Source organism: Zootermopsis nevadensis, unplaced genomic scaffold (genome assembly GCF_977971745.1).
Source record: "Zootermopsis nevadensis isolate Lab colony 2312 unplaced genomic scaffold, Znev_1.0 Znev_ptg000025l, whole genome shotgun sequence".
Taxonomy (NCBI): Eukaryota; Metazoa; Arthropoda; class Insecta; order Blattodea; family Termopsidae; genus Zootermopsis; species Zootermopsis nevadensis.
In genome coordinates, this window is record NW_028259157.1 from 4369065 (window position 1) to 4390643 (window position 21579).

Genomic DNA, 21579 nt, shown 5'->3' on the forward strand with positions numbered 1-21579 from the left:
TGGAGAAAGAAGAAAATCACGAACATCCTCACTCGGGTAACCCGGCAGACATTCGTACCGAGTACACCGACGCCCCGAAGAAAAGTAAGGAGCGCAGCATCATTACACAGCATGCCAGTTAGGGCATGAATGCAGAAGTAGACACGATTAGAAACGTAGAAGTTCTGAGAAACTTGCAAACGCTTCGGGACAGAAAATACTGTTTTCATCGCAATTTTCATACGATTTTCAGAAACAATGTATAAGCAGAACATAAGCACAAATGAAATCAACTGTATATTTATCAAAATTTAGAATTGTTTATAATCTGAACAACAACAATACCCTGGAAGTGGTGATAATTAGTATCTTCATTCGCCCTCTTGTTCATATTTAGAGGTAGACGTATCCTAAAATGCACGCTGGTCTTCAGGTCAAAAAGTGAACTGTACCACTGCATCACAAATGAACAGTCTGGAGTGCAGACAGGGAGACATATGACAGACAACCGAGGCGAAGGCCAAGTCCGTTTGCTAAATATGAACCCTGGCTAGCGAGCTAAACCTGTATATCAAAGGGCATTTGAAACGGAACACTGATCTATAGACCTACGCCATATTAAAAGTACCAAGGGTCTGCCAGTTTGTACAGAACTATATAGGCCTAACCCAATTACGTCACAGTGCCATTTCAAACACTCAGCAGGGCAAGGGATATTTCAATATTCATAAACAAAATACGTTTCATTTACTACAGTAATAACTTAGTGGCGAATTGATCATGCTCTGAAGTAATACTCTTATGTTCAACGTGAAGAAACAAAGGGACAACGATGGCGGTTGTTATGTTACCACTCGGAAGGTCCGAGATTTGAATCTCGACCATCAACATTAATCATAGCTGTGAATATGAAATTCAAAATTAATGTGTGTATACACACACCACATATTTCTATATAATATAAAAATAAAGGACCTGGAATCTGCAGAGAATTATTTTATAACAAACGCAGGGTTTTGCCTATTATGAAATGTGCAGAGCGGCTAAGGAACAATGAAATGGCCCAGACCTGAGGTCACACTCATCCTTTATTATAAACTCGAGGGCCATAAGGTTATACAGAAGGACAACTACTTGAAACGGTTTGCTTAAATTCTATGTAATCAAGCGTAATATTTGCAAACAGAGATCCATGCCCTGCTCAACAATCTTTTTTAACAGTATCCGTCATTTGTGTGACATTTTACACCACTAATGACTAAATAATATTTAAATATCAGGTGTAATTTCTCTTGCTGCAATTCGAATGCATCCCTTTAAGTGTTCGTCAGTGTGTTGTAGTGCTTGATTTGAAGTTCTTCATTAAGTTGGACAGTTCCTCACAGAGACACGTACTGCCAAACATCGACGACATTAAAATATTTTCAAATGTCTGGTAATCATTCTCATTGCATACGTTAAAAGAAGCTGCAGGCAAGAAACACAAGACAGACTGGCTGATACAGATTTAGAACACCAGGAATACACCATGTTTATGTTTATGTTTATGTTTAACTTGTCATTTGTGTTACGGCTAAAGTGAGTACCCTTTTAATTACGTCAAAAGTGGTTAAATTTGTAAAGTAATCTTAACAGCTTACGGACAGTAATGTCAAGTAATTCTATCTGCTTGTGACGTCTTCAAAGCCACATTTGTAAATATTTATCACACCTGCATATTTCTAAACTATTCATAATTTCTAGTTTCTAGGAAAAACGCAATAGACAGACAAGGACGGGCTCAAAGGTGTTTTCGCTCACGACAGAGCGTGAAGAACGCTCAACTGGAAAAAATATCTCGGTTCTTAGTACTCTGGAAGGTAAACGACAGTTTGACAAACACATTTATAAAAGTTCTACAAATAATGGTACCCACTTAGCTCTCTTGATGTCAGTGATTTATGTGGGATCTTTGCAGAATGTGTTGACCTTGCAGATACTGTAACAGGTCTATTTGCATTTGGATGCACTGCAGTTAAAAACATTTCACCCGCCACTTTATAAATTTTCACGTTTTACATATATCCTGAAATTTTATAAAACACAACTGGGTATATTGCCCTTGCTTCTCTGTTTCCTTACATGGCAAGATATGTTAACGTCGCTTCTTTTATGTTGGGCACATTCATAAGTTAACCCAACGTCTCGTTAACGTCTTCTTCAATATAGAAGTCCTCATTAAACCCTGCAGCTGTAAAAGGAATTTCGATTTGATAATCAACTAGGCAAGAAAGACTAAAATTCACAAGTCATTTCATTTTATGTAACAATAACGCAATAACGATCTTACTAAAATTGATAGGCAAATACATTTTAGGAGAATTTTGCAATTACTGAAGGCAAAGCAATTCTTTTGTTTTGTTGTGATAGGTGGCATGACAAGCGAACGACTCATGGTGTAAAAATATAAACTAGCTGTATTCGGTGACCTTAATATGAACGCCTTTCGGAGTGAATTTAACAAGATGATCACAAAATATGATAATCACCATTAGCTTTTGAGACCGACAGGGTTCTGCAACTACAAAGTATGAAGACCACTGTCGTGAATGAATACATCAGTTCCATCAATTTATTATCCAAGCAAAGAAAAAAAGTATTAACACTGGCATGCACAAGGCATGGTTCCGTTTTAACAGTGCTAATGCACGGCGCTACAACCCAGAAGACAGCCATCTAAGTATCTTAACTATTGGTTGGGGAAACTATGGAGAAATATAAGCATTAGTCAGGCAAATATACGGATATATATCATGTTCGTGAGAAAACGACTTTAATTTTTCTTACAACCTTTAATAATAAATTCTAATTTGGAAAGACACAGCGAAGTTCAACGACTGAGATACCTTTTCGGCGAACAACTACGCGAATTGGCGAGAGACTCCAGCACAAAATCTTGAAGGTTATCGCCTGATAACAGCAAAAGTATTTCATTCAAACAATATCAGTACCAGGTCACTATAGCTGTAGTTGCAACAGAGCGAGGATTTGTAAATAGATCACATAGTTTTGGACGAATAAATTGCCTCCATCTTCAGAACTTCAGCCTCAGAGAGGTAGACAGTATATCCTTCCTAAACGCTGTAAGTCTCCCACTGCGTTACAACCCAGGAACCGAGAAGACCCACATCAGATTATCTTCAACGCCGAGAAGTACCTCAAATATCACTACTTATGCAGACCTGTACCAACTGAATGCATTGGGAAGTTGATGCAGACAGAGTGAAAGCGCGTGCGTGTATCCACAGGCATGCAATGCATCACACCCGTCCCAACCCAACAGCCTTGAGACTGTATTACACCACACAGCCTCCACTTGTAACAAACGAAACTTCAGATTCAATATGCAAAAGGTGGGTTTTGTGAAAAACTAACTGAACAGCAAAAAAACACAGTTCGCTCGGCTATTCAATAGATGTCCCAGTTTTTATGGAACCAGAAGATTCACTAACGTATTCGCAAGAGATCACTAGTCCGGACGAATCCAGTCCACACCCTCCCACCCCTTTTATAAATGTTAATATTATCGTTCTATCCACGCCTACGTATTTTGAGAGGTCTCTTCCCTTCAGGCTTCCCAGCAAAAATTTTGTATGCATTTCTCATAAATACAGATTGAGGGTTAATATTAAAGTCCAATATCAAATTCCACAGAAATTTATAGAGAGCGGATGGTCTGACTCCATTGATATGAACGTGAATAACAGAAACAAATTAAGATTCATTAAGTTTTGTGAAATGATGGAGGATTTCAAACTGAATGCCAATGATAAGTGTCATAATTTTTTAAAACAATTACTATTCTGGACGTTGCCCACTGCCTTAGGTTTTTCTTAAACATGGCGTTTCAACTATCAGGTGGTTCAGGAACAGAAAATTTCAGTTTCTGAAATGTAACATTCAAAGAAACTAATATTGTAATAATAATAACAACATCGTCTGTGGTATTCAGATTCAACTTTAATAAAGAAGGTTCTTAGAAGGCCAAGGTTTCAATAATAAGAAAACAGAAAATTACAGCTGGCACTGTGCTTGAGCAACATACCTCGAGGACACATTAAGAAGTGGCAGCAAAGCCACACACATTAACCTTAACACCAGATGGAGCTGAATGGACAACTCCATTATCCAGATGCTTTCGCCTTGAGGAGAGGGAGACGCCAATCTCAATGTAATGGTAAAAAGAAAATCCCTTCCACTGCTAAGAATCAAACTGTCAAGTCCATAGACAATCATGTTACTGCACTATCCTGGCTCATTCCAAATATAATCCAAGACAAACTGTACTAATCAACTACGTATTTGAAACATTCTTCTTCACAGTTGCCATTAACCTGAATGTACATTAATAACTCAGTTGACTAAAATATATAATTTCATAAAATCATCAAGTGGATGCACACAACAGTCAAACTGGCAACACTGTACTGTGGCAAAGGAGGGCAGAGTCATGCCTGCGCCCCAACAGTCTGAGGGTAAACCCATTCTATCTGCAGAAAAGCCAAATTTAACTGTAAATATTATTAATTTTGTCATCATGTCATCTACATCTCAATCATGAAGATAAAATCTACAAATAAAAAATAATAATTTCATGGTCATCAACGAGATTTTTTAAATTCAAATTCTTGAAAACACACAAGTCAGCATTTCTTGTGTATTTAGGGTTGGCACTGGGGTGGATGAGGGGGTGTGAGGTCATAACACAAAACTGTATAAAAGAGCCAAACTCTTAAGATCTGTCCAAACACCTGGTGATCCAGATTAAACAGGTTCATTACAATTCATCCTGTACAATGATGGGAAATATGTACATTAATGTTAATAACGTTTTGACATTTGATATTACACCTGTCTCATTATGTCAGATTTGTCCACTGTCTGAGGTATATTTAACAACCATGAATTGGGAAAGGAGTGGAGAGAAGCAGTCATGACCTGTTTTAAGGTGCTAATGCTCTGATTCTAAAATCCTGACAGTCCTTCTGTCACCTCTGCTGCTGTTATATATCTTATCTTATCTATCAAAGTCAGCTACATTTACAGTTTAACTGTTTCCTGCAGTTATCACACATTTAATTCTGTTCAAATTTAGACTGGCATCATTTTAATCCAAACTGAATTTCCCTAAACAGCATTAACCAGTTGATCTGAGTAATAGTGAAGTGTTGTGTTTTCTTTACAGTACGCGGTGAATTCTTATATATTATTTAGACGAGCTTCAGAGAATTAACTTGTCACACATACAGTATTGTGTTTCCACTAGAAAATATGTATCAATAGTGAAAAACATAGTCATGTGACCTCCGCAATGACAACTCGAAACTACAGTTGATACATGAAAGTCCCAAACAACAATATGCAGACTCAGCGGAGAAATCAACCTGTGCCTGTAAACTGCTACTATTAAATCAAGTACAAAACTGAGTTTATTCCGTCTTCCCATCTGATTTCTAAGAACCTGAAGATAAAACATAGGAAACAATAATTCTGCCTGTTGTTTTGTATGGGTGTAAAACATGGTCTCTCACTCTGAGCGAGGAATATAGATCGCAGGTGTTTGAGAACAGGGTGTTGAGGAGGATATTTGGGCCTAGGACAGAAGACATTAGGGTATGAAGAACACTGCATAATGATGAACTTAAAAATTTGTATTCCTCCCCCAATATTGTCAGGGTGATTAAGTCGAGAAGGATTAGATGGGCGGGGCATGTAGCGTGCATGTATGGGACAAGAGGTGTGCACCGGGTATTGGTTGGGAAGCCTGAGGGGAAGAGACCACTGGGGAGACCTAGATGTAGATGGGAGGATAATGTCAGGCGGGATCTATGGGAGATAGGAGTTGAAGGCGACTGGATTTTGTTTGCCCAGGACAGGGTCCTGTGGAGGGCTTTGGTGAGCTTGGTGATGAACCTCCGGGTTCGGTAAGCCATCTAGATAGATAGTTATAAATCTGAGTTACAATATTTAACCTACATACACTACACCCATATTCATACAAGCATAAAAAACAAGAGTAACCTAAAGTCTTGAATCTTCAGTGTATTTTGTATGGTGAAATATAAATTGCTATTCGTTTTTATATTAACATTTTTTTCTTACAGTTAAATCTACAATAATTCATTATTTAATCAATTACACTTATAGTTTCATGTGCACACACTTACTGCAAAAGACAAAATTATGAAATGGCAAAAATTTAAGAGACTGTTATGGTCAATTAAGTACCTGCTTTATGAGAATATACCAACAGCTGACATTTAAGAGTTTCAGATAAGATATGGCAGGCAATGGCAGACTATGATGGGTAGGAAGGGAAGCTGCTGTGGCCTATTATATAGTACTATCACAGCATTTGCCTGAAAGAAACAAGGAAAACCAGAAAAGGAAAAGGTTGCCCCTGGTCATGATTCAAAGTGGGAAACTCCAAAACTGTGAGTCAGGTGTTTTATATCCTGCTTAATACAGAATGGGGAAAGTGTTGTCTGCAAATTTCTTACAGCATTATACCAACATTTTAATGGAGACTGAAAACCCTTCTAATATTTAGTAAGATCTCAGGTTCTCATGACAAGTATAAAGATGACTGTATTGTGCGATATTGCAACGTGCAGTCTGGTACAAACTGACCAACAATGTAGAGGCACAAGACCCTGATGATGGGAGGCAATTTCTAACACATCCCATCTCATCTTCAATTCTAACAGTTTCCCTCCACACTTTCACGAAACATTTTCAAACATTCATGACCAATTTGGTTATGAGTTCTTAGAAAAATAATGGTAGATGTGTAAAGAAGTATTTGGCATGAACCTGTGAAAAGTTTGCAGAAATGGCCATGTTTGCTTTACAGAAAATTGTAAGCAGTAACTCAAAAAACAAGAACCACCACTGACAAGAGTAACTGTTATTGAATACCCAATGTGACATTTTACCTGCTTCAAACGGTTTTAAAGATTATATTTGTGAATCAGTTTATCTTTGTTTTGTGAATGGCATAAGGTATTTGTGGAACTTGTCAGTTATATTATACACGAAGACCTTGTACGAGAAAATCAGAATGCATTCTGTATATCTCAATCAAATTACCAGCAGGCAACACAATGCATGCAACTGTAAAGCTCCCTGTACTTCTGTCATAAATTCCCTTCTTCCCACACATTAATCTCTTTTCTAACAATGTACAAATAATTTTGTTAATTTCAAAGAATTACAGAAAAAATATAACATAATTCATTCGGAAATACGTATGGGTAATTAAACCATAGAATACACCACAAAGAAGTTGCTAGGATATTCAATTAATGGCTTAATTACAGTTGGGTAGTTCTACTAAATGTCACAGAATCTGCTGCCCAGTAAACTCTTGAACGATTGATTCCAACTGCACATTTTCAATAGTCCCTTTTATATTTTTAAGTTTTTAAACTACACACAAGGGTTACACCCACTTTCAACTCGTTCAAATCTCTCCAAAGTCCAGTAATGTGAACATAACCTTAAAATAAATCACACCCACTGGTGCCTGAAAAAAAATGCTGCCTTATTGTAGTGTAATTTCTATTTATGCCAGCTTGAGATTGGGCAATGTTACAGGAAGAAGTAACGCGAAAAAGCGGGTCACAAGTATAACTCAAACCGATATCTAAAGAACTCTCCAGCTACCAACGCACAGCTTATGACACTGGGGCAGTAACATGCCAGAAGTAAGGTTAACAGTGGTATGCAACTCCAAACTATGTAACTGTAAGACATACTAAGAGTAAACCGGAATTAAATTACCTTTTTCAAACAAAATTAAAACGGTTCATTCAGTGCTATACGCAAATCCTAAATTAGTTTGAACACAAACTACCATTCGACGCTTAACTTCACACGCAAGCTCTTAAATACATGAGTACTTTTCCAGGCTCCAGCCAGTTTCCTTGAATATTTAACTAACCTGTATTTAATAACCTACAATGCAGATAATAAGATCACAATGTAATATAGTGAAGGTGAATTCTTATACGGCGTGAGTAGACACATCCCGGGAAACACGATTAATGTTTCTGGTTTACATGCAGCAAACGAATAAGACATGCATTGCAAAAACATGAAGCTATCTGCACAACGACACATCATTTACCCCAAGCTTCAACTTCGGTTACAACGATCACATGCTCTACGGTCATAAAGCCACGCCCTCAAGTATTTACTTGTACTGTCACAAGCCAGTGGCAAAAATTTTAAAAAAAAATCAGAAGTGGGATATCGATTATTTTACTTCATGAGCCCATTAAGAGTGTCAGTACAAATTACAAAATATGCTAAGCAGTTGGACACAACCTAAGATTCGAACCAATGACCTGCCAAAATGGGGCACTTACCCTAACCGTAAGAACTTACAGCTTAGTCACGACTAGCCTCCTGCCAGAACAATGGCAGGATACCAAAAACATTACAAAAATAGGCGCCACTTCTACAGTATTTGGTACTTTGCCGACCCCACCTTTCTGACCACGTGGCTTGCAAACCGCGGCATCGGAACCTACTTGGCGCTGCATGAAATGTCAAGATCAATATCATGTGTACTCACCGATATTCACGATTCGTATAGACTCATCATCCTCCAGGAACTTTAGTGCTACGGAGACATTCTCGAGTTTTTGTGACCGGAAAGTTGGCCTTTTATTATGTTTTGGTAGCCTTTTGCCTGATAACACTTCAATGAGGGTTATAAGTCGTAAGCCGTCACATAGATCCGTTTCCAAATTGCCGATGTGCTTGTTGACCGTTTTTAAATGCTCGTTTGCCCACCGAGTAAAGGTATTTTGTTGAATACGTTTCCATTGCGCGTCTTCTGCTAGTTCACGCTCCGTAGCAACCATCTCGTCTTGATCATCTGTACTGCAACTTTCTGTTCCTGCTTCATTATTATTATTCATTATGTACGTGTGATAAAAACTCCACCTGGTGAGGAAATCCAAGAACCACACTGCGCTGCGCCTGTAGAATATGCAACAAGCACGAAATTTAACCACCTTCATAGCATTGCTGTTACTACTACTTGGCGTATTACTAGACTGGAAAGAACATGATGAAAAAGAACAGAAAGGAATTCAAACCCTGAACTTAAACTGACAATGATAAATGTGTAATTCGGATACTACTCCGCAATTAAATCCTTCTTCCAAGATACAGTGCCTATACTAAAATCTGAATCATTCACTCGAACAGGAGCTCGTTTTCTAAAAATATTTCACTTATAGAATTTCAGATATCTACAAAATAAATAATTTTCTAAAAAATGCATTAAAACCCATAAGGTATTTATTGTTCTCAGATTGCAGCATTGTATTCCATGTAAGAAGCCATGTCTCGCGTTTCTTTTAAGCGGACCTACGTAATTATGACCTAGTGAAACGACATTCATGCGCAACATCTCCGGCAGTGATAAAAACGCAACCTGGTGAGGATATCCAACAATTACTGTCTGCTGCGCCCGAAGAGTATACAACCAGCAAATCAAGCACAAATTCAAACACTTTAATATTGCGCCTTAGATATGAAACTTGAGTATATTTATTTTTTCACAACAATACTTATTGAACTTGCTCCCTCACCGTCTTGCTTTCGACTGAGCTACACCGATCAGTCTGTGCTAAGAATAGCTAGAATGTTTTCCCCCCTTCAAGAGAGTACAGAAGTGGAGGGGGTGTTTTGCTTCTTTAAGGTCGGTTCACAACTTTCGTAGTAAAGGGAATGTTACCTTCCGAGAACTTTTCATGTTCTAAAAACTCCATTGCATTAAGAAAATTACAACTTTAAGCGAGACAATATTTCTTTGCGATCTCATTTAAAGAGATTTTCAGTTACTGCTTTTTGATAATTTTAATTCAGAAATAAACTTCATAACACTGAAATTACAGTACCACTACTTTTGAGATGATTATTAAATATGTTTCAGCTAATTCGATATCATAAAAATAATTAATCTTTTATTTATGGTACCAGAAACAATAATTTTTATAACAGATGTTATCAAAGAGCATTTTATTTTTATGAAGTACACAGAGTGTTGTGAATGTTCTTTAATGTCACGATACGAACTGTTCTGAAATATTTAATTTACGTATGCTTTGTGCTGTGAATCGGCCTTTGATCGCTGAGTACATATGTCCTAATTCTATATACCCCCTCTTCGAGTAATACGTCCCAATAAGGAATTGAAGCTCGTATCTGAAAAACTGACAGTCTGCTCCCATGTGAGTAATGCCAGCTTTCACTTGCGGCTGGTTCTTATTCCATGTATGGTAAGCACTTCGGTGTAGGAATTATTCATTGACAAAGTTTCAGATAAAGACATTACTTCAGCTGCATAGCCATCGTTTGTGTTACGAACTTGACATCATGTGCATATGTGTGTTCAATAAAGGTGAGATGAGTAAAATTATTCTGAAACATCCACCTGGTCCAGGAAACAACAATGGTAAAGAAATAAATATGACCATCGGAATGGAATAATAGGTCTCTGTAGGTAACTGTCACCGTTGGCAAAAACTCCTAGGAAACAATATTATGTCAATACATATTGATCAATTTATCGTTCAATACAAATTAAACACAATACTGTAAATATTTTACATACGTAGAGAACAGACGACTGACAAATCAAAGTAATAATATGACATGATAGTGATACGTATTCTGTTTATCGAAACACTTAAAAAGCTGTGAAGCTTGTAAACCTCTCTCTGGTAACGGAACGATGAGCCATAATAAGGGAACGTGTTTGGCCCATTTGACATTCCTAGGCCCTAAGAGGTGGAGTGGAAGACACTAAAAATGAAAGTGGCCAATCAAGCTCTAGTGGAATTAGTGCGGACTTGCTGAATATAAATCGAATGCTTAGACTAGTGCGGCACAGCGTAATAGGGCTATAAGATTTTGTTTGATGCATTAGACTAAATAACCCAGGTTCATGCCTGTACATGAAGAGTAATCAATTAAGTTATGTTTCATAAATTTTCACATTTCTAAACATGTGCTATAAATTTGTCTCTTGTAACATAATATTTACCATTGATGTGAATTGAGGTACGCAAGAAATAAGAAGAAACCTTTATGAGATTTATTATGTTTTAGGAGTAACCTTTAGGTCCAGTTATGCAGGTTCTCAGTAATTCATAGGCATCATTAACAAGAATATAAGCGAATAATGTAAAAGAAATGTGGCATCTACAAGCTCATTTCGTGCGAAATAAGCCTAGGATATGTACGTTTGTGCACGAACTTCATGGCCAATAACTGTCCCAATTAGGGGCTCATACAATTGGGTGGCAGTTAATAATTTTGTTTAATGAATTCTGTAGGGTGGTTTCCAGAGCAGAGACCAACCGAGGCATCAGAGAAAATAAATGTGTGTAAGTAAATAGCTCTCTACTACGAAAATAGTATGATTACTGGCTACTCCATGGGGACTTAAAACTATAGATCGAAAGTTTATAAATTAACTGAGAAATTCCTACATCTATCCACAAACTTTCTGTTAAAATGCCTACTGAGTGCATTTACGTATGGAGTATGCTACGCTACTGTGTAAATAAATATTCAAAATGTAATGATGTTTTACTTTAAATTTTGAGAGGTCAAACAAACACTGGTCTTCGAAGTCATCTCACATCTGTGACTGCAGGCATCAAGAGCCCCGTTTTCTATTTAATAACGAGTAAACGTTTCATTATTATAGGCTCGACTAATACGTAAATGGCAATGTGTGAGGAACTAAATCCCTATAAAGATCCTGAACATTGTCCGCTTTCTCATCACTTATGGTGCTATATGTCGTCATTTATTTTTTGCGGAAGAACCAGATTACTCAGACAAGGTGTAAAATAAATATGGCTGCGAATTTATCAGTGAAGCGTGGATATTAAAGAAGATGAAACTGTTTTTCGTACAAATTCGTTAGTGTATGCAATCAAAGTCGCGAAGCCTAGAGAAAATCGAGTACTGTGACCACAAAACTTCCTGTCACTGTGATGAAATAAGATTTATTCTCACAACTTCGAAACCAGAATGTCGGAAGCACACACAGAAGTATTCTGACGAAGTGAGGTCCAGACCCACGCGACACTAAATTGAAACATGAAATTAAGTGGGTTTACTGTGCCGTATCAGATCAGATAGCCATGTGATAGGAAGACAACAATCAATATGTTTGACTAGGAGTGAAATTACTATCGTATATGGAAATCGTAAATGCAAAATTTGTTGTTTGTGAAATGAAATATTTACTTATCAACTAACACGTTTTGTACATTAATTATGTTCATAAAGACTAATGGAGACGCTGAACACCAAATTCTTGCTCTCAGCAGTTACAGGCAGAATACAGCGGTTCTCCTTGTTGTTCGGCAACTTCTTCTACTAAGATGTACTGAGAGCAGTAGCATCTTCTTTAAAGACGCAATGTAGGCTGCGATTACAATTTCTATCAACACACACACACACACACACACACACACACACACACATATATATATATATATATATATATATACTTATCACTAATGAGCAGCCTCTGTAAGAAAGAATTAAAACTTATTTACTTTATGCACTAATTATTTGCCCTTCATTTACTTATTACATTATGAGCTTATTCCACTGTAGCCTGTAATTCTTGCTTTTCCTTTCCACTAGTGAAGAGACGAACAAGAAAAACCAAGAATTAACATAACACACCTGGATGATACACTACGGATTTGAAAATGTAGCCTATAATATTATCTTTGAAAACATTTTAAACACTACCAAGAATCGTAAAAGAAAATCATGCGTGAACGAGGTTTGGAGCAAATTATCACCTGCAAACTTCGCCCACTACGTCTCAACAGGACTGGAAATGTAACACAGTTACATAAATTACGTACCGGCTATGCCACAGAATCAGAGTGTTGCTGATGTAATCCAAATAAAATTAAACGAGATTTGAAGTTTGTCGATGTTGATCTTCTGACGCCATAGGTTGATCCAACGTTTCGGAAGAACTGCTTACAACTTCGGGGTTTGTTTCTGTCTACCTACAAGTCCAAGCGGTATTACAATCTAGAATACCAACATCGATAAAACAAAATTATCTACCTGAAGGACCTTGCACCTATTGAATAAGTCTCATACGTTACTGCTACAGGAATCTGCTCAACATATCAGTTGCGGTGTAAATCATGTCTGAAAAGCAGAGACCGTGTGCAAAACCCCAAAGGCATTTGTTTTAAACAACAGGGTCAAACAGAACAAAATATGAGATCCTGCCTCGGGTAAACTTCCAACATCACAGATACCTATAAATAAGCTTGAACTGCACCAAACGGATCATATAGCACACTTTTGCCAAAATGGTCTAAAAGTCAAATGCTTTGTTGAGCGATAAGCCAGAATGCTGTAAGGTTACCTGTGACTGGAAGACCATATCATTCAAGCAGGTCTATAGCCTAAATCGTAGACAACATACCTACTTTTGCAGCTGGCAATATGCTGTCATCAGTTTGGCTACTGGCAATATCGGCAGTTCAAGGTCCAAATGATTTGAAGATTGCCAATTTTCTTTTCCTTGGCTGTTGTGTAAGTTTTTTTATACCCCTTTTCAACGAATTCTAATAACCTGGTCATATGACAAGGATGAGTTAATAATTTGTATTGTTTGCAATTTAAAATTATTAATTTAACTGTGGCAATGTCAAACGTGGGAGGACTCATAAGACCTACATGTTAGTCTTTTGCAATGAAATATTCAAGAAAATTATGCAAGAATGTCGTGTTAACTTCATTTGGTTTTTCGGTAGGTGTTTAAAAAGTTTGTTTCGATGCGAGAGATCTGCAAAATACATTTTCCGATCTCTTAAGTGGGCCGCATATTTGACAAGGCAGAATTGTTATACGTAAGAATTCTAATTCGCATGTGAACGCTTTGACTGTCAGATCTTGATTCACTGTACTCACAACTGACAGGAACTTTGGCTTGCAGATTGCGAACCGCAACTTCCTTTCGTGGTTTGACGCTTATCCAAGTGCACCGGGACACTTTTTTGACAAATAAATCCTGGGCTAAAAGTAGTTGTATGCTGGAATAATTCCATTCGCTATGGTTGGTTTGTCATTCGGTTATACGACTCCGTATCAACTACTATGATTATGTAGTGTTATGGTTGCATTACAGATGATGAATAGCAAATCACGTACATCTTACAGCATACCATTTAAGGGGGATGCCCAGTATATAATGTAATTAGTAACTGTCTTCGTCATGCTGTCAAAAACATTGGTCTTCTGATTGTGTAAGACCACTGTACTCTCTCCTGTCCCAACCTTCCTTTTCATGCTACAAGAATGGATATTTCCCTAATAGCCCCTTCCATGGCAATGACTAGTCAATCCTACATCTACCCATCCATCAAATCCATCTTCCGTAACACACATTTCCACATTGCTCATAGCCTGCTACATTTCAATGTTTGAAATCAGCATCTCAGGAACACCTTCTTCACAGGCCTTAAGATATGAACAATCAGACTCTCCAGCTGTTACAGTGCCTTCCAATGCAGTCAGTGAACTGGTGCTGGGTACATAACAGCATGCGTTGTCTTGAAGAACTATGACTTTGTGCTAAAGTGCTAACAAATTTATGGAAATGGATCATAATACAAGCAAAATGTATATCAAGGTCATGTCTACTAAAACTTGATTGACGATAGTCATCTTTGCACAATTTTCCAATCAACACTTCTAGAAAACTTCAAAAATATTCCTGAATGAATCAGGTCCATTAACTTTCCCAAATGACATTCTTAATTTCTGGATACAGAATAAGAGTACCATAATTTATATTTTATAAATGAATGGGATCCTTGTTTAGTGAGCACTTCATAAATATTTTTACAAGGTTCTTATGGTAGTGGATATGTCCATGGTGGTCTTTATGTTGTATGACACATGAACTTGTACAAATGAGATGCCATGAAAAAACAGGCAGAATGTTCCTCCAAAATGTTGGCACTGACTTAGAAGTCCGTAACATCACAACCTAGATGACCACCAAGGCCAAAAGATAATTTACATTACACAACACTATTTCTACTGAGGAAGATCTCTAAATGCATGTCAAAAAATAGTTAAACAGCAAAGGATATTATTTTACTTTGGGACATTTATCAAGCAAAAGGCTCAATGAACACGGTAACAAAGCATCGGGATACATAAAACGTGGAGAATTTTGTAATTAGTAGAACAAGTAGCATCTTCTCAAGAAGGTCTCAGTTCTAAGGTCAGTTAACAAGCATAAAAAACATAATAAATAACACCATTAATTCATTTAATTATATTACACAAATGTACAAAATGTCCCTTTTGTGATTACAGAAGGGATTAATAGTTTAATATATTATCATAGTATGGCTGAAAATTGTAGGTTATTTATATTAGACAAGATATCCTATCAATAAAATTCCATTTTCCTCAGGACTAGAATCCGTTCATTTATTAAAACTCCACTTCCTAGTAATCTAACATAAATCAAGCCAAAAAAAAAGACTGGTAAATCAAACAACAAACAAACTTATTCATTATGTCTCAACTGCAGAAAGGGTCATATTAGAACAATGCTTCTCAAGTATAAATTACTATGAGAGATCAAAACATGACATAATAGCAATCAGTTTTCTTGGAAATCACCATGATCTTTCTCTGTATCTTTTTCATATTTATGGAAATACATACAATAAAAAATGTAATACGTATGCTCCAAAATCAACAAATCTCATAAAACCCATTAAGATTTGCACATAAGACTGCATATGCTGTCTGCCTTGATATTGCCCATTTAACCTGAAATCATGTTAAACACAGACTTATGATGAAATCTGTATAAACTAAAAGCTCAGATCCAATATGACCACCTTTCCTTCAAGTTACAAATATTTTCTTCAATTTCAATGACACCTATTGTACGTATACTGGTTCATGCTTACACATTATTACAATTAATTACAATGTCATACACAAGGTTAAATGAATAAATAAAATATCTGAAACAGAAACGTACAAATCATACAAACAAATATTAACTTCAGATTAAAATAAATATGGCAAATTCATTGAGCATATTTAAATTATTTTCAAACATAACAGATACTCCTCAGCCACACAGTAACAAATACGATGTCTGGTTACCCTTAAAATTCTTTGTTATTGCCACTACAGACTGTTTATATTACTTTACAGTCAAGCCAACATAAAGGCCAGCCACAACAAAACCTAACACAAGGCACTTAATGTATGAGATGCATCATAATTCAGAGATATAATCACACTAAAGTATGCAAGAAAATTAAATATGATCAATTAAAATACTGAGATTTTGAGGTAAAATGTTTAAAAAATGCATGTCAAAATTTGTGGGTACCATGAAATGGAGGTATATGCCATAATGTTCACTAAATCAAAAACAATTTCATGAAGTCCTCACAACTCAGGATAACTTAATTTTTTTTAAAGTGTGTATAAATACACAACTTGGACATGAACTTGAGGCTAAAGTGTTAGTTTTGCTGAATTACAGGTAATACATCGATATCTAAAGCAACTACACTTCAACAGCAAATATTTTCCTTTTACCCCTTCACCCCATACCAATGACATATTAATCCAGGTGTCCACAAAATGTAAAAAATAAACACAACAATTTTAATGCAAGTCTATACCATGGGTTTTTATCTGGAAACAGAGGTCAAATTGTCTATTCAAGTATTCCTGTATGGACAGGAATATTGCAGCAAAAGGTTTGTATGTGTGTGTGTGTGTGCGAAGTAAATTTACTACTTGTATATTTACTTTCTCCATAAACAAAAAATAGAAGTTATTCTGGTCTATTTCCTGTAAATATGCTGAATTTATAATAATGAAAATATCACACTACACTATCAGAAATCTCAATACTGAGAGTGATAATCACCAACAGTTTCAGTTTTTGTTACCCCCGGACACTAGCTAAGTTGACAAAGTGTGATCATGGTTGTTCATATCTGACAAAGTGTGCTGCAATAAATAGCAATTATGGCACTGTCATACATGAAACTCAAGATATGTAATGTATAACAAAAATGCCATAAACTGCCAATAGATGTAAAAATGCCATATATTCATAGCTTTTGCAGTGACTAAATCCTATGAAATCTTCTCGGGCAATCAATCAGCCACATCAGGTGGTTCCAAAATATTGATGTTTCAAGAACCATCTTGGTCCACATCAGATCAGACCCCTGATGATGTGGACCAAGACAGTTCCCAAAACATCACTTTTTTATGTCCACCTGACATGGTTGATTGCCCAAGAAGACTTCACTCAATGTTATATACTGCTACTGCTACATCTGAACTAAGAACAAGATTTCACAGGTGTTAAAAACAAAGAGGAAGGGGGGGTGGGAGTGAATCAGTGACTACAGAAAACAACAGCATTTGACATTCTTCTTTATGACAATTACTCAAATGTTGGTAAAGATAAATGGATAATATTACCAGTAGTTGAATACGCTACTTAATGGTACCTGCACCTTGTTGTGGCCGTGGGGCTAGAGTAACTCAGTGATCCCAAGAGCTATGCTGGCGGCAGCATAGCTACTGGTAGGGCCTCTCTAGCTAAATTGGTCGAAGGGGAGAGGTCAGACTAAGACAGGTACCCTGGTCCTCCAGGTTGGGATTTGGTCGCAAGGCTAACAATCTTGCACCGAAAAGGAATTTGTTTTGAAACCTCAATCAAAGCCTCGGACAGATGGACCTAACAGAGGGCCAAATGGAAGAGGAGAATTGAGGAGGCCATGGACTGAATACAGACTGGAGAGCCATAAAAAAAACTTGAATACACTTGTCTTGTTATGAACACAATCAAGTGTTTAACAACACCTTCCTTACAATGTCGCTTTCTAATATTATACACCACCTAACAAGAAAACTAGTAGCATGCCTTAAAGTTAACTGCCATAAACATTGTATATAAAATGCATCCTTTGAGGTTTGTATGTCTCATACATGCAATCAGCATAAATTTCTGAGGGCACATGGAATCATGTAACTAGAAAGGAAACTTATTTTGATATTTATATTTAATTTCTTTTAACAATCCTTGGATATTATTGTGAAAAATATGAGCAACAGAATAATAGATATTTACAAGTAATAAGACCTTTTTAATGTGTCCTTGTTTGGGATCCCAGAAGACAGTGTTATTCAAAACTGGAGTTATTAAATGTGTCTCAGTGCTGTAACAGGCAGGAACTTGCTTACTTTGTAGTTTCAATGATTCCTGTGCCTTCTTATATTTACTTTGGCCCAGGATATATATAATTGTAAGTGGTCCCTTGAACAAAATGAATGAATAAATTAAATAATTACATCCTATAAGATACAGATGCTTGAATATGGCAAGAATATCAGGTACTCATCTTGCTGAGTGTCTGCAAATTCCATTTAGAAATGAAAAAATGGGTAGTGTTGTGAACACAAAACCTTCAGGTTCCATTAAGTGATGGGCAATTTCCTCACCAGTTGAGCAACTATATACTATTCAAGGACTCTGCTCCATGCAGTTAGTTATTAACAATGAAAAAGAAAAGTTAATGTGAACAGCAAATAGAAGTACATGTGATTCTATAATTATAATTACATGCAATAAAATATTATTCATTTGCAAAGTACCACACTATCAGAACAGAAGATTAAAAGGCTTCTTAGTAAAGAAATAAATTAAGCAGAAATGTGGGAATCAGAATTAGTAAATGCTTGGAAGGTGAGACATCAACATACTTTTCGGTGACACTGTAAGGCAACTAAGGACATTATATAAAACAGTAGTGACAGAAAAAAATAAAAGGGAAATGCTGAGGAAATCTGTCACAGTGACACTTCATCCACGTGAATTAGCTAGGCCTTAAACCTAATACTGTTGGGAGGTACAGTGCCTGGAATTATTCACATAACAATAAACTGATAACTAGATTTTGTCCAGTGCAATGTCTTTCACAAAAAAGGAAATAAACATTTTAACTGACACAAAAATATTGCTTCTTATACCAGTTTCTTGTGTGAACTGTATGGCTGAACTTTACATACTGCCACCAAGAACTTTATTACAGTGGCATGTCACTGAAGCTTACCTGCAGATGGCAATGTATAAAGAAAATTTATTCCTACAGGTTGCTGAGTTGTTCGATGCAGAAATTACTTTAATCCGACAATGTTTACCATTTAAAACAGTGAGGATTGTACCACTGCATCTAGCAACTACCATTTCAGGCACAGCTTATACAGACAAACTCCTACAGATTATATGATGCTGTAAAAATTTGGTATGGAGGAATGGGGGAAAAAAAAGACAAGTCATAAAACATCACACAACAAAAGAATGCTCTATTATTCCTATAACATCTGCAAAAATTATTAGATCTAGCATCACTAATCAATTTGGCATTATTAATTATAGAATAATCTCTCTAATTCCTACATTAAGCACCTAATGCTATGAGTTGTGAGAAGGCCTTCTAACAAAACATCACAAGTGCATCTGGCATTTGAAATTACACATTATGAAAATATTAAAAGCTATAAAACTCTAAGTTAACAAGCAATAAATAAACAAAATAAATATTTTTTTTTATTGAAACACCCCAGTTTCAGTCAAACTGAAGCTCCACTGCCAATTATATTGGAAAGCAATACAGTAACAAGACCCATTTTCACTAGCTGTAGAGAAATCAAATCAGGTCTCAGGTGGTCAAAATTACAGAAAATTAATAAAATTGACCCTTTCCACACCAACTTACTTCCAAACTTTGTTTAGTCTGTATCAATATGGAGGGAAAATAGTTTTGTTTAACACTACCATTTACTCAGAATAGTATAAAATGACTGACAAATGCAGGGTAGGTTTTGTTACAATGCAAAGGATGTGCTGGGTGAGAGTATGGTAGTCTTAAGAGTTCAAATGTTCCTAAACAAATAGCACAGTTTTAGAGCAAAGTGAAAACTAGAAAGTCAGATATGTTTTGACATCTGAGCAGGCATAAATTAAATGCCATATCAGCTGTGATACAGGAACTGAAAGGTTTAAGAATTAAAAACCAACAAAAACACGTTTCAAAGTCTTGCCAGAATGAAGTCTTTATATGACCGTTTGTAATGTTTTAGAACATAACTATAGGCTTGTTCAGAAAATATCTTCATTCTGGAAAGTGTTTCAATTTGTCCCTCCTTTACTTTTGGCTTCTTTCTCTAATGAATATTAGTACAGCTACATGATATTTAAGGTTCTTTCAGTGGTGAAAATGTTGATTGTCCACAATCGACATTAGCAGAGCTACTTGCTGTAACAAAAAGAATGGTAACCTGAACAGACATCTCCTGGTATGTAACAATTAAAAAAATATTATCTCACATCCAGAATGATAAACACACACAGTAATTTATATCTTAGTCACATTACTTGCACCATATTCATAATCAAGGTCCACCACAGTGGGATGACTACATCATGAGAACTTGACACTTCACTATTATACAAATATAAAAATTAAAAGTTATTTCTACATTATATAAACAATAACAATGAAAAATCTCAATAAATATGTGAAAACTGTAGCAACAAATAATATATTCAAGTTCAGTGGCATAGTATCCCCATGCATGGACCGATTGTTTATTCCTGTAGTTTTCATCTTCAGTAGAACTTCTTTTTATTTTAAATCACTCGAGAGAGAAACAAAATTACACTGACACAAACCGAGCTTCTCACCAGGATTACTTTCAATCACTGAGGCTGTTCTGACTCAGAAGTACCGGTAATGAAGGCTAATGATGGATAAAACATCACTATTATTCCCAAGAACACGATGATTAAGGGCACCAAACAGCACCATAAAACCTGAAAGAGATTGCACTGTTGATATCAGCAGTAGTACACTGTTACAAACAAACTCAAATACAGAAAAACTATGGAAATAAAAGAGGCTTGGGCAGATGAAAAATCATCTGAAGTGCAAAACTTGACACTAATTAGTTTCATATTAAATATGAGAATCTGTTCAATTTCATGGGTTTGGCATGACTTTACCCATGTATCGCAACTGCTGCAAGTTAAGAAATATGTCTCTATTAAAAGCAAATGTCAGCAACCCATAGCCCATGAACCACACGTCACTATCCCTGAAAGAGAGAAGCTGACCACTGGCCTGCATTAAGTGCCAAGAATTTAAAATATGAGCTTCACATCAAGAATTGTAGAGACAATGCTCCATACATTCATACACTAGGTGGCAGTGAGTCAATTTCTTGTACTCACTAAATAGTGTGATGCTTACAATATAAAAATGACTCATCACCTCATCATTACTGATGTCTTCATGCAATGCAATTCTCCAAATATTTTCTTTTTCCAAATTTTTAATTTTCATTTCCCACTACTGACATTTTTCAAAACTGTATATATACATTAGGAGCACAAGCACCAAAACTCACATAGATTTAGATATG

General features: G+C 36.3%; 2 protein-coding genes across 11 annotated transcripts in view; both read right to left on the reverse strand.

The window, feature by feature from the left end:
• Window positions 1-13050, reverse strand: part of cher (filamin A protein cher) — a 144440-nt gene extending 131390 nt beyond the window's left edge. For 2 of the 5 annotated variants that reach the window (XM_022060779.2, XM_022060776.2), the window contains exons 1-2: window positions 9467-9636; window positions 8597-9006 (exon numbers count right to left, since the gene is read on the reverse strand). In XM_022060779.2, the coding sequence (XP_021916471.1) occupies window positions 8597-8945 (349 nt within the window). In that variant the 5' untranslated portion in view covers window positions 8946-9006; window positions 9467-9636. Of the gene's footprint in view, window positions 1-8596; window positions 9007-9466; window positions 9637-12932 lie in introns of those variants that run through there. The other 3 variants (XM_087355774.1, XM_022060780.2, XM_022060777.2) reach the window with 2 other exon arrangements.
• A 2303-nt stretch (window positions 13051-15353) lies between these two features.
• LOC110828233 (uncharacterized) overlaps window positions 15354-21579 on the reverse strand; it is a 42264-nt gene continuing 36038 nt past the window's right edge. For all 6 annotated transcript variants that reach the window (XR_002542598.2, XM_022060765.2, XM_022060763.2 and 3 more), the window contains one exon: window positions 15354-20971. Coding sequence is in view for 5 of the 6 variants with exons in the window: in XM_022060765.2 (XP_021916457.1) it covers window positions 20858-20971 (114 nt within the window). In the remaining variant the exon portion in view is untranslated. The remainder of the gene's footprint in view (window positions 20972-21579) is intronic.